Genomic DNA, 13,839 nt, shown 5'->3' with positions numbered 1-13,839 from the left:
ACTTTTCACCTTAAGAACCTCATCCCGGAACCAATTAAGTTTGTAAGACAAGGTATCACTGTATTAATATTTTACGAATCAGCGTTAGAGAAATTCTCCAAAATCATTTATTGAAATGTATCAATACTTTTCAGAAAATTGTACCATGGCTTTTATTATTAAAATAAAATATCTAGTTTTGCTCATATCTTGGCTTAAAAAAAACCCAGAGAGAGGCAGGTTGTAAAACTATGACCACAACAGAGGTGAGTTTCATCAGGTTCTGACCAGTTCTGGAGAACCTGTAGTGGAAATTTTGAGTAGTTCAGAATGCTGGGAGCGAATTGAGGAATTCGAGAGCAATGTCTATGGCCTGTGATAATTTCTACCACTTCAAGGTCTGGTGCACCAGTTGCGGCTCTATTTGGACGGGGAGTCATTGCTCACAGTCGCTCATGCCCTCATCACCTCGAGGTTTGATTACTGCAACGCTCTCTACATGGGGCTACCTTTGAAAAATGTTCGGAAACTTCAGATCGTACAGAACGCAGCCGCGAGAGCCATCGTGGGGCTTCCCAGATTCGCCCACGTTTCTACAACGCTCCGTGGTCTGCATTGGCTGCCGATCAGTTTCCGGTCACAATTCAAAGTGTTGGTTATGACCTTTAAAGCCCTACATGGCATTGGACCAGAGTACCTCTGTAACTTCCTACTACCGTACGAATCCCAGCGGCCGATAAGTTGGCCTTCTCCGGGTCCCGTCGACTAAACAATGTCGTTTGGTGGGCCCCGGGGGAAGAGCCTTCTCTGTGGCGGCCCCGGAAGTTGGAATCAACTTCCCCCGGAGATTAGAACTGCCCCCACCCTCCTTGTCTTTCGTAAATTACTCAAGACTCACTTATCCCGCCAGGCATGGGGGAGTTGAGACACCTTTCCCCCCAGGCTTCTTTATATTTTGTTTCATGTTTGGTATGAATGTGCTGTTTGGTTTTTAAATATATGATAGGGTTTTATATGCTTCTTTTAATATTAGATTTGTTTTGCTATATTATTGTTTTTATTGTTGTGAGCCGCCCCGAGTCTTCGGAGAAGGGTGACATACAAATCTAATAAATAAATAAATAAAATAAATAAAGGTCAAATGCTGGGAAACCTCCAAAAGGGGCAGATTGTTCTCAAAACAAACTGACTGTATATGATTGGTAGACAATGGATGGCCCAGGGAGGAGAGAGGTGACCTTACTAAGCTGCTTTTTTGAGCAAAAACTGGCTTAACTTCTCCTATGCCCAGTGATGGGCTCCTACAGGTATGGTCAGGTACACAGAACTGGTAGAAAAATTTGGAATCCCCCCCCCCCCTTCTGGGCTCTGGGTATGTTTTTCTTATCACAGTAAAGAAGTTGAATGTGTATAATTTTAGAAGAGCTGTGTGTTTGTGTGTGTGTTTATATAGTAGATAGTGTATATTTTTTATGCTTGTGTATAATATGTATGTGCACATATGGCACATATACATAGAATTAAATAGTATATTTTGGATGTTCAGCAATAGTAAATAGATAGGGAAATTGTATCTCTTTGAGGCAAGAGAGGTCAGGCACCCTAACCCAAACCCTTGATGTGAGTGACATCAAGTTGGCCATCTTTAAGCCAGTCACATGACCTTTAATCCACCCTCGGCCACATGATAATCAAGCCACTCCCACCTGATCACATGGTCAGAAAGCCATGCCCACAAAATAAGCCACGCCCACAGTGTGGTAGTAAATTTTTTTGCAGCCCTTCACTGCCTATACCTATGTGGAATTGTCAATAAAGTTATACTCTTGAGCCGGGGTGGCGCAGCAGGTAGAGTGCTGTACTGCAGGCCACTGAAGCTGACTGTAGATCTGTAGGTCAGTGGTTCAAATGTCATCACTGGCTCAAGGTTGACTCAGCCTTCCATCCTTGCGAGGTGGGTAAAATGAGGACCCGGATTGTGGGGGCAATAGGCTGGCTCTGTTAAAAAGGGCTATTGCTAACATATTGTGAGCCGCCCTGATTCTGAGGAGAAGGGCGGCATAAAAATCAAATAAATAAATAAATAAATAAAAACAATGCCCTAGGAGTTTATTTTGCTGCATGTGCCAACAGGACAATAGACAGGACCAGAAAAATGTCACTTTTTTCAGTGCTGTTCTAACTTAGAACCAGTAGTGGGTTGCTCCCGGTTTGGTCTGGTTCGGCGAACTGGTAGCGGTAGGGGCGTGAGACTCCGCCCACCTCTCCGGGTCACTTCTGCGCAAGCACGAGCAAACTGGTAGCAACGGGATTTACAATCCACTACTGCTTAGAATAGTTGCTAAACAAATATTGTAAGTTGAGGATCAGCTGTAGTTTATTTCTATTACTGTATCACTAGCAATGCAATTAAAACAAAACAATTAGGGCAGTTCCCACAACTTGTAAAACAGAATTAAGCAAAGCCCCAAAAGGTAATTTACACCGAACTTAGACAAAAATGTAATGTTTCATTAGATTTTTAAAAAAATTATTAAGATTAACAATTAATTCTCTTGTACCTGGAAGAGTTTGCTGCTTTCCAACTTCCTTAATCTTCTCTTTATTGCGAGGCCTTAAATGACACTTAGCATCTTTAATTTTAAAACGAGCCTTCTGTTTGATGGGTGGCATTAAGATGTCTAAAGAAAGAAGATCAATTAGAATCTATTCTATATTTTTAAGAATAAAAGATAGCCCTGGAGAGGTTTGTAAGGAGATAATTTTGAGAGAAAGGTTAAATAATAATTTTATATCACTGTTTTTAATGCTGGCATTTTGCATAGTGTAAAATTTGATGAAGCATCACACCTTTCATATTAACATTTTTTTTTTACTGAGCCAGGTTAATGAAACAAAAACCATGATGGGTTGGTAACAGGAATTCTGGAAGTTTGCTAGGTAAAAGTTCGGTTTTTGGAAAGCAATCAAAAGCTTATTTATTTACTTATTTACAATTTTTACACCTAATCCCAGTGGAATCCAGGCACAAGATAGCAGTGCCCAAAATAAGATGTGTAGTCAAAAATCCCCAAAGTACTACATAAATTATCTCAGGGACTGCCTTCTGCCGCACGAATCCCAGCGACCAGTTAGGTCCCACAGAGTGGGCCTTCTCCGGGTCCCATCAACTAAACAATGTCGGTTGGCGGGGCCCAGGGGAAGAGCCTTCTCTTTGGCGGCCCCGCCCCTCTGGAACCAACTCCCCCCAGAGATTAGAATTGCCCTCACCCTCCTTGCCTTTCGTAAGCTTCTTAAAACCCACCTCTGCTGCCAGGCATGGGGGAACTAAGATAATCTTTCCCCCTAGGCTTCTACAATTTATGCATGGTATGTTTGTATGTATGATTGGTTTTATAACAAGGGTTTTTAGCTGTCTTAGTATTGGATTTTTACATTCTGTTTTTATCACTGTTGTTAGCCGCCCTGGGTCCACGGAGAGGGGTGGCATACAAATCCAATAACTAACTAACTAACTAACTAACTAACTAACTAACTAACTAACTAACTAACTAACTAACTAGCTAGCTAGCTAGCTAGCTAAAGAAATAAAGAAATAAAGAATGCCATGTCTCAGGAACCCCAAGGGACTGAGGTTCATCAAAGCAATACAGCCTGGGCATGCTTTTACATATACATACAATTTATATAGTAGATAATGTATATTTTTGTGTGCCTGTGTTTAATATGTATGTACAAATATGGCATATATACATAGAATTAAATAGTATATTTTGGATGTTCAGTAATAATAAATAGGGAAATTTTATCTCTTTGAGGCGAGGAGAGGCCAGGCACCCTAACTCAAATCCTTGACATGAATGATGTCAAGTTGGCCGCCTTTAAGCCAGTCACATGACCTTTATGCCACCCCTGGTCACATGATCACCAAGCCACACCCACAAAATAAACCACGCCCCGGTGTGGTAGTAAAAAATTGTGCAGCCTGCACAGGCCACATTGAGACCTCCAGACTCCTGAAGCCTGGGGCGGTGAAAAACGGCTCAACGGGCCAACCGGAAATTCAACTGCTCCAGATGTCTTTTCCGTCACTTTTATTTAAATTCTAAGTAACTTAGGCATTTCCTGTTTGGTGACAGCTTTGATAGAGGAATCTTGCCGAGGGCTTGTCGCCTGCAAATCCCACAAATTGACCGGGCACAAGTTGATGAAATTGTTGGGGGAGCCCCGAGGTGCTTTCCAGGTAGGTGTTGTGGTTAGCTCTGGCCCAGCTCCTGCCCCAAGGACTGTGGATGTGGGGGAGACATCCACATGCCGCAGGCCTGTTTTGCTCCCGGTGGAATCTGCTGGTGAAGGCTCCTCTGACCAAGAAGACATGAGTGACAGGGAGGAGGAGAGTGTGGCAGACAGCTCAGAAGGAGATCAATTATCTGTCTCCTCCTTGGATTCGGAACAAGAGTTAATGATACAGCCACGCGATGCATAGGCAACAACAACTGAGAGATTATTATCAAAGAAAATGAGGCCACCTGTGGTTGGGTGGGGCTGTGGTCATTAGTGAGGCTGCTATAAATAGCAGCCTGTGGGTTTGGCCATTGTGGAGGATTATCTGATCCTTGTGTTTCGTGACTGCTTTGCTGACTTTGACCTTTTGTGTGCTGATTTTTCCCCGCTTTGAAACTAAACCAGAGCAAAGTGTTTCACTTTGTGAAAGAAGAAGGACTGTGAATTGCCTCACAGCTGCAAGCTAAGTATCACAGAACTGATAAGGGACTTGTACAAATTACCAGTTTGTTTGGAGACCAGTGCTCTTTGCTATTCCAAAAGAGGGCTTCGTTTATTTGAATTTTCGGTATAAAGAACATTGTTTTGAATTTTCAAAAGTGTGTGTGTCTGAAATTGTATCTGTGCATTTTCGGGAGGATTCTACCAGAGAGCTCGACAGAACAGGTAGGTCAATGTTTTAAGTTCAAAGGAAAATCATTGCTTCAGCACATGCTGGGGGGCACCTTGGGCAACCCACATCTTTCCACAGAATTTCACTGCAGGCACTCACATGGGGCTACCTTTGAAAAGTGTTCGGAAACTCCAGATCGTTCAGAATGCAGCTGCGAGAGCAATCATGGGCTTTCCCAAATATGCCCATGTTACACCAACACTCCACAGTCTGCATTGGTTGCTGATCAGTTTCCGGTCACAATTCAAAGTGTTGGTTATGACCTTTAAAGCCCTTCATGGCATCGGACCAGAATATCTCCGAGACCGCCTTCTGCCGCACGAATCCCAGCGACCAATTAGGTCTCACAGAGTGGGCCTTCTCCGGGTCCAGTCAACCAAACAATGTTGGTTGGTGGGCCCCAGGGGAAGAGCCTTCTCTGTGGTGGCCCCGACTCTCTGGAACCAGCTCCCCCCAGAGATTAGAACGGCCCCTACCCTCCTTGCCTTTTGTAAACTCCTTAAAACCCACCTTTGTCGTCAGACATGGGGGAACTGAGATATCTCCCCCGGGCCTATACAATTTATGTTTGGTATGTTTGTATGTATGTTTGCTTAATAATGGGGTTTTTTAAATACTTTAAATTGTAAATTATTAGATTTCTCATGAACTGTTTATTGTGTTGTGAGCCGCCCCGAGTCTACGGAGAGGGGCGTCATACAAATCTAATAAATAAAATAAAATAAATAAAATAAATAAATCATCTTGAGAAAATCATCTTTGGGACATCATCTTTCGACGAGGGAGACGTTTGCCCAGGTTTGACTGGTGCACCAGTTGCAGTCCTATTTAGATAGGGAGTCTCTACTCACAGTCGCTTATTCCCTTATCACCTCGAGGTTCAACTATTGCAATGCCCTCTACATGGGACTACCTTTGAAGAGTGTTCGGAAACTACAAATTGTGCAGAATGCAGCCACGCGAGCAAGTCATGGGATCACCCAGACATGTTCACATCTCTCCAACACTCCGCGGTCTGCACTGGCTGCCAATTGGTTTCCATACTCAAATCAAAGTGTTGGTTATGATCTATAAAATCCTACATGGCATCGGGCCAGATTACTTGCAGGACTGTCTCCTGCCACATGAGTCCCAGCGACCGGTTAGATCCCACAGAATCGGCCTTCTCCAGCTCCCTTCAACAAACAAGGTCACTTGGTGGGACCTAGGGGAAGAGCCTTCTCTGTGGGGGGCCCGGCCCTTTGGAATCAGCTCCCCTCCCAGAGATTTGTACTACCCCCACCATCCTCGTCTTCTGCAAGAGTCTGAAGACTCAACTATGCTGCCAGGCTTACGGCCACTATACAGTAGTACCCCTAGATACGAGCATAATTCGTTCCATAAGGGAGCTTGTATCTCGAGGCAACTCGTATCTAGAACAAGTTGTTTTTCCCCTCCGAGATAACCAAAAGCAAGGATTCTTGCGCCACCTAGTGGACGCTCGGCTCGTATCCTAAATTTGAGCTCGGGAATAGAACAGAAATGTCTCTCTCCTCGTGGCTCGTATCTTGAAATACTCGCATGTAGAGCAGCTCGTATCTAGAGGTACTACTGTACTCTAATCCCCTGGCCGATAAACGTAGTGTATGTCTGTTGTTTGAATGGGAATGAGTGTTTTTTAAGATCCAGGAAAGCTCCTGCATGCGCAGGGGTTTGGGGCGCATGGGAGGCATTGAATTATGGGTATGGGCACATGCACACTTTTGTCACCCGAGGAAAAAAAATGGTTTGTCATCCCTGCTCTAGAGCTTTTCTCGTCTTCTTCAGATTTGAAGTGCTACACAGGTATATTATTTTGTATTTCCTTAAAGAAGCTTCCTTTTAAAATCATATATCCAGAAGACAGAATAGGGTCATTCACCAAAACTATTAGGATGCAGGTGTTAAAATAACTATGTCAACAAATTTCAAAGAGTATTCTTACCTATACAACCTGGAAGTGTATTGTTGCGTTTCTGTTGTAACTTGCCCTGTTGTAGTGGCACACCACAGCTTACTGAATAGCTATTTTCTGAGTCTGAACAAAAGAGAAAAAAGAAATATATATATATCTGTTGTGGTTGGCTCTGGCCCAGCTCCTGCCCCAGGGAATGTGGAGGTAGAGGCAAGGGAAACGTCAACATGTCCTAGGCCTGTTTTATTGCCAACAGAGTCAGGTAGTGCAGTTTCCTCAGATGAAGAAGGTGGGTGTGACTTGGAAGAGGGGGGCTTGGCACACAGCCCAGGAAGCCAATCACCATTATCTTTTCGGATGAGGAAGTGTTAGACCCACGCAGGCGCAGACTTATGCATAGAAGAGACCAATTGAGGAAATATTACAGGAGATAAGAGAGGCCACCTGTGTTTTGGTGGGGCTCCAGTAATTAGAGCTGCTGCTATAATTATCTGATCGCAGTTCTTCAGGATCGTGACTCGCTGTCTCTGAACTTTGTGGATTTTTCACGCCTTTGACACCAAAGCAGAGTAAAGTGTGTGTGTAAACAATAACCTAATTATTAGTAATAGCTTACAAAAAGCTTCACTGAATATTCTTCCCATTTGTCTTGTCTCCAGTTATATTTACAAAGTATTTGTTTGAACAGTACTAACTGAAATGTATTTTAACTCACTTTTAATTCCAACCATGCGGTCAAAAGTCAAGAACACAGCTAGTGCATATGTACAGTATGTTGCATTTACAAATGGCCGGAGCTTCAATTACATCATTGTGACACCATCTTTACTCTTTCCAATATACCCAGGTGTTGGCTCCAGCCAGAATGCCTGGAATGTGCGTGTACGAGCAGTCGGAGCGATTCCGGTAAAAAATTACCGGTTTTTTTGCTTCCGTGCATGTGCAGAAGCAAAGAAGCCGACAATTTTAACTGCCAGAAAGATGCTCGCGTGCCGTTCCAGCTGTTCCCATCTCCAGCCGCACCTTGCCTGTGGCATCCCTGCAGACAAGGTAAGGACCAGGCGGACCGCTCGCAGCGTGGCACAGTGGGCAGGAGTGGTAGTGGTGGGGAGCCGCTGCTGCGAGAGTCGCCGGCGACGGGCATGGCAAAAGGCGGCCGGCGACTGCAGGCAGCTGCTGCCGCGAAAGGCACCGGAACGGGTAGGGCAAAAGGCAGTCAGCGGCTGCAGGAAGCCGCTGCCGCAACAGGCGCAGGGGCGGGCAGGGCAAAAGGCGGCAGAGAGCTGCTCTGACAGGTGCATGGGTGGGTGGGGGGTGAACGGGGCGAACGGCAGCAGCAAGTGGCCACTTACCCCTTTTAAGGCTATTTCTGGGTTTTTTCGCTTCTGCTCATGCGCAGAAGCGAAAAAACCCGGAAATCTCATCCTCACACAATATTAGGCTTCTGTGCATGCACAGAAGCTGAATCCCGCGCAGGGGGCGAACGCACGTAGGGCACGGGGGCGCATATTGGTGGGGTGCATGCTCCCAGCCTGTTCCCTACGTGCGGGTACTGTAGCCCGCCCGTGAATATACCTTATAGAAATTTCGTTGTAATTTATTTCATGGACCAGGGGAGAAATGCTTTTAGATACCAACCTGGAACGAACAGGGTGTTGGATGGACAGAATAAGAAACAGTTCTCAATTCCTCCTGATTTGCTACAGAGCAACTGAGCTTTGGGAACTGGATTGGCAATGGGCAAACATTTCACCATCTCTGAGGAGAAAAAAAGCAGGAAGGAAGTGACTAATTCAGAAAGACTGAAGGATGGATCTTCCAATCGATTTCACTTTGTTTCCAAATGGGGTGAACAGAGCAAACGCGTGAGCCACGATAAAACAAACTACAAATGTAACTTGAAAAATTAGAATATCGTGCAAATGTTCATTTATTTCAGTAATGTAACTGCACACCAAGACAACTAGACACAAGAACAGTTTTTCTCCGAACTTCATCACTCTACTAAACAAATAATTCCCTCAACACTGTCAGACTTTCTACTAAATCTGCACTTCTATTCTACTAGTTTTTCTCATCATTCCTATCACCCATTTCCTCCCATGTTGACTGTATGACTGTAACTTGTTGCTTATATCCTAAGGTTTTTATTAATATTGCTTCTTATTTGACCCCTATGACAATCATTAAGTGTTGTACCACATGATTCTTGACAAATGTATATTTTATTTTATGTACGCTGAGAGCATATGCACCAAGACAAATCCCTTGTGTGTCCAATCACACTTGGCCAATAAAAATTCTATTCTATTCTATTCTAACTTAAAAGGTGAAACTTAATACATGAGATACATTCATAACAAGCAAGACAAGATAGTTCAAGCCGTGATTTGTCGTAATTGTGATGATTATGGGGTGCTGCTCATGAAAACCCCAAATGCCCTATCTCAGATAATTAGAATATTACATGCAATCAATGAAAAAAGTATTGTACGTAGAACAATATCAGACTTCTGAAAAGTATCAGCATGCATATGAACTCAGTACTTTGTTTGGGCCCCTTTTGCAGCAATTACTGCCTCAATCCAGGGTGGCATGGACACTATTGGCCTGTGGCACTGCTGAGATGCTATGGAAGACCAGGATGCTTCAATAGCAGCCTTCAGCTCTTCTGCATTATTCCATGTCATGTCTCTCATCTTTCTCTTGGCAATGGCCCAGAGATTCTCTATGGGGTTTAGGTGAGGCAAATCTGCTGGCCAATCAAGCGCAGTAATCCTATGGAAAAATGTGCCTTACGTAGTGTTACTTACCAACACAATCTTTTTTATTCCAGTGTAACTTTCTTCCAGGTGGACATAAACATTCATACGTTCCCACAGTATTAAGGCATCCATAATCACAGCTTCCATTGTTGATGCTACATTCATCTACATCTAAAAATGTTTAAATTAAATAACATTGCCTTGTAAGGGGGTGTTTTCGTTTCTTTGAACAATATTTAAGAAGTACTACATTGTATTTTAATATTGAATAATACTAAATGCAATATTTTATATCAATGCCCACTGTTTCTAAAAAACCCCCACCCAATCAAAATCTCCACAACTAGTATTTGGGTAGCAGACAACCTGAGAATCCTGGAAAGAGTGTAGACTAGACCAGTGATGGCAAACCTTTTTTCCTTGGGTGCTGAAAGAATACGGGCGGGTGCTATCGCGCATGTGCAAGTGCCCACACCCATAATTCAATGCCCAGGGAGGGCCAAAACAGCTTCCTCCATCACCCCAGAGGCCCTCTGGAGGCCAGAAATGGCCTGTTTCCCAACTCATGTTTCGCCCTTCCCAGGCTCCAAAGGCTTCCCTGGAGGCTCTTTGGAGGCGAAAAACATCTGCCGCACGAATCCCAGCGACCGATTGGGTCCCACAGAGTTAGCCTTCTCCAGGTCCCGTCGACTAAACAATGTCGTCTGGCGGGTCCCAGGGGAAGAGCCTTCTCTGTGGCGGCCCCGACTCTCTGGAACCAACTCCCTCCAGAGATTAGAACTGCCCCCACCCTCCTTCCCTTTCGTAAACTCCTTAAAACCCATCTCTGCCGTCAGGCGGAATTGAGGCACCCCCCCCCGGGCCTATACAATTTATGTATGGTATGTTTGTGTGTATGTCTGTTTTAATAATGGGGTTTTTAAAAGTTTTTTAAATTTATTAGATTTGTTATGAATTGTTTCACTGTATGCTGTGAGCCGCCCCAAGTCTATGGAGAGGGGCGGCATACAAATCTAATAAATAAGTAAGTAAGTAAGTAAGTAAGTAAGTAAGTAAGTAAGTAAGTAAGTAAGTAAGTAAGTAAGTAAATAATAAATAATAAATAAATAAACAAACAATTTTTTAAAAAAATTAAATAAAATAAATAAATAAATAAATAAATAAAATCAATCAATCAATCAATCAATAAATCAATCAATCCTACCAGAACCTTTGTGCGAGCTAAAGATCAGCTGGCCAGCACACACATGCATGTTGGTAATGACCTATAAAGCCCCACATGGCATCGGGCCAGAATACCTCCGGGACCGTCTTTTGCTGCACGAATCCCAGCGACCGATAAGGTCCCACAGAGTCGGCCTTGTCCGGGTCCCGTCGACTAAACAATGTCGTCTGGCGGGACCCAGGGGAAGAGCCTTCTCTGTGGCGGCCCCGGCCCTCTGGAATCAACTCCCTCCGGAGATTAGAACCTCCCCCACCCTCCTTGCCTTTCGCAAGCTACTTAAAACCCACCTATGTTGCCAGGCATGGGGCAACTGAGTTGCCCCTAGGCTATGGTAGATTTGTGTATGGTATGACTGAGTGGTATGGTTTTAATAATGGGTTTTTAATGTGTTTTTTAATATATTGGATTTGTGACATTGTATTCCGTTGTGAGCTGCTCCGAGTCCCCGGAGAGGGGCGGCATACAAATCTGATAAATTATTATTATTATAAATTATTATGTTGGAGCTGAGCTAGGACAATGGCTCGCGTGCCAGTAGATATGGGTCCGCATGCCACATGTGGCACCTGTGTCATAGGTTCACCATTACTGGACTAGACCCATGAGGGTGAACCTATGGCCCAGGTGCCACAGGTGATACGCGGAGCCATATTTGCCGGCACGCGAACGGCTGTCCTAGCTCAACTTCAGCGTCCATGTGCATGCTGGACAGTTGATTTTGACTCATGTGGAGACTCTGGAAGGGTATTTTTGGCCTCTGGGGGTGGGTGGATGGACGAGGGCATTTTCACCCACCCCAGGCTCCAAGAAAGCCTCTGGACCTACTCAGCCCAATGGAAGTGGGGGAGTGGGGGGGATTGTGAATGCAAGTGCAGGGGGCAGGGTAGCATGGGGGTGTCACACACTCGTGAAAGGCGTTGCGGCACACAGGGGCATTGAATTAGGGACGTGGGCATGCACATGTGCATGATAGCGCACCCATGCGCACTTTCATTACCCAAGCAGGGCTACCTTCTGTGTATAAGACACACACAAAATTTCACCCTCTTTGGGGGGGTAAGTGTGTTTTATACTCTGAAAAATACGGTAAGTAATTGGACACAATGGGGTTTTAACATATTACAATTATTATTATTATTATTATTATTATTATTATTATTATTATTATTATTATTATTATTATTATTATTTAGATTTGTATGCCGCCCCTCTCCGTAGACTCGGGGCGGCTCACAACAGTCATAAAAAACTATACATGGTAACAAATCTAATAATTGAAATCTAAAATAACAGTTTTACATTAAAAAGTCTAAGAAGAAAAAAATCCAATATATAAAATACATACACACAGTCATAACATGCACAAAACTACATAGGCAAGGGGGGGATGTTTCAGTTCCCCCAAGCCTGATGACAAAGGTGTGTTTTAAGGAATTTACGAAAGGCAAGAAGGGTAGGGGCAATTCTGATCTCTGGGGGGAGCTGGTTCCAGAGGGTTGGGGCCGCCACAGAGAAGGCTCTCCCCCTGGGTCCCGCCAAATGATATTGTTTAGTTGACGGGACCCGGAGAAGACCAACTCTGTGGGACCTAACCAGCCGCTGGGATTCATGCAGCAGATAACGCACTTGTAATTCTGTCTCTCATGTAACCGGCATCTGTAAAACTATCCTGCTTTCCCATTCTTTCCTCCCCCCCGCTCTAATTTAAAAGAGAAAGAAGAGAAAGAAGAGAAAGAAGAGAAAGAAGAGAAAGAAGAGAAAGAAGAGAAAGAAGAGAAAGAAGAGAAAGAAGAGAAAGAAGAGAAAGAAGAGAAAGAAGAGAAAGAAGAGAAAAAAGGAAAAAAGAGAAAAGAGAGAAAAGAGAGGAAAGAGAGAAAAGAGAGAAAAGAGAGAAAAGAGAGAAAAGAGAGAAAAGGGAAAAAAGGGAAAAAAGAGAAAAGAGAGAAAAGAGAGAAAAGAGAAAAAAGAGAGAAAAGAGAAAAAAGAGAAAAAAGAGAAAAAAGAGAAAAAAGAGAAAAAAGAGAAAAAAGAAAAAAAAGAGAAAAAAGAGAAAAAAGGGAAAAAAGAGAAAAAAGAGAAAAAAGAGAAAAAAGAGAAAAAAGAGAAAAAAGAGAAAAAAGAGAAAAAAGAGAAAAAAGAGAAAAAAGAGAAAAAAGAGACCTGCAGTTCATGATAGTTTATGCCTTTTAATAAAAAGTGTTAACCCCTTTCAATTTTTTGGTGAACTCCAATAATTCTTCATCCAAAACTCAAGCTTTTTTAGATGAAAATCATGAGATAAAGGCCGTCCTCTATCTATCTTAATGTGACAATGGTACTGTGTCTCTTTCCTGCATATAAATGTGTGGCATATTGGCATTTCCATTTTTATTCCCTTTCTAGGTTCCTCTACCAACTAATCTTGGGACCATTTGAATTGAGGTTTGGGCAGGGCACGGATTATGTAATTATTCACAGAATAGAAATAATTCTAGAGAAAAGATTGGATTTTGCTAGAAAAAAAATCAATTATTATTGTGACACATATCCTATGGAAAAAATGATTAATAAAAATAGTAAATGCATATTGATGATTACCAGAGCTATGCAGGGCCTTTCCTTCGAAAGGAAAACGTATTTTGGAGTACAGTGGTACCTCTACCTAAGAACGCCTCCACTTAAGAACTTTTCTAGATAAGAACCGGGTGTTCAAGATTTTCTTTGCCTCTACTTAAGAACCATTTTCTACTTAAGAACCGGAGCCCGGAAAAATTTCCCAAGATATTAAGGGGCGAGTACAAGTGCACTAGAGTGCCTTCCGTCCCCTGTTCTATTGCTCTCCTATATCTCCTATACCTTTCTTCTATTCCTATATCTCTTCTTCTATTCTTTCATTGATATATTTTATTCCTATATCTTCACTTATTCTTTCTTAGATATATTTTACTATGAGTATCTCCTCTATAACCTTCATCATGTATTTTACTATGTGTATATAGAT

At 43.1% G+C, this 13,839-nt stretch overlaps 1 protein-coding gene across 1 annotated transcript in view; it reads right to left on the bottom strand.

Annotated features, from left to right (window-relative positions):
* The window catches only part of SCUBE1 (signal peptide, CUB domain and EGF like domain containing 1), a 225,391-nt gene that overhangs the window by 27,251 nt on the left and 184,301 nt on the right, over window positions 1-13,839 (bottom strand). Inside the window, exons 11-14 of the mRNA XM_070755321.1 lie at window positions 9,683-9,805; window positions 8,508-8,627; window positions 6,900-6,992; window positions 2,541-2,660 (exon numbers count right to left, since the gene is read on the bottom strand). Of these exons, the coding sequence (XP_070611422.1) occupies window positions 2,541-2,660; window positions 6,900-6,992; window positions 8,508-8,627; window positions 9,683-9,805 (456 nt within the window). The remainder of the gene's footprint in view (window positions 1-2,540; window positions 2,661-6,899; window positions 6,993-8,507; window positions 8,628-9,682; window positions 9,806-13,839) is intronic.

Source organism: Erythrolamprus reginae, chromosome 6 (genome assembly GCF_031021105.1).
Source record: "Erythrolamprus reginae isolate rEryReg1 chromosome 6, rEryReg1.hap1, whole genome shotgun sequence".
NCBI lineage: Eukaryota > Metazoa > Chordata > Lepidosauria > Squamata > Dipsadidae > Erythrolamprus > Erythrolamprus reginae.
Note: the sequence above shows the minus strand (reverse complement) of the source record. Positions and strands in the feature narration are given on the sequence as shown.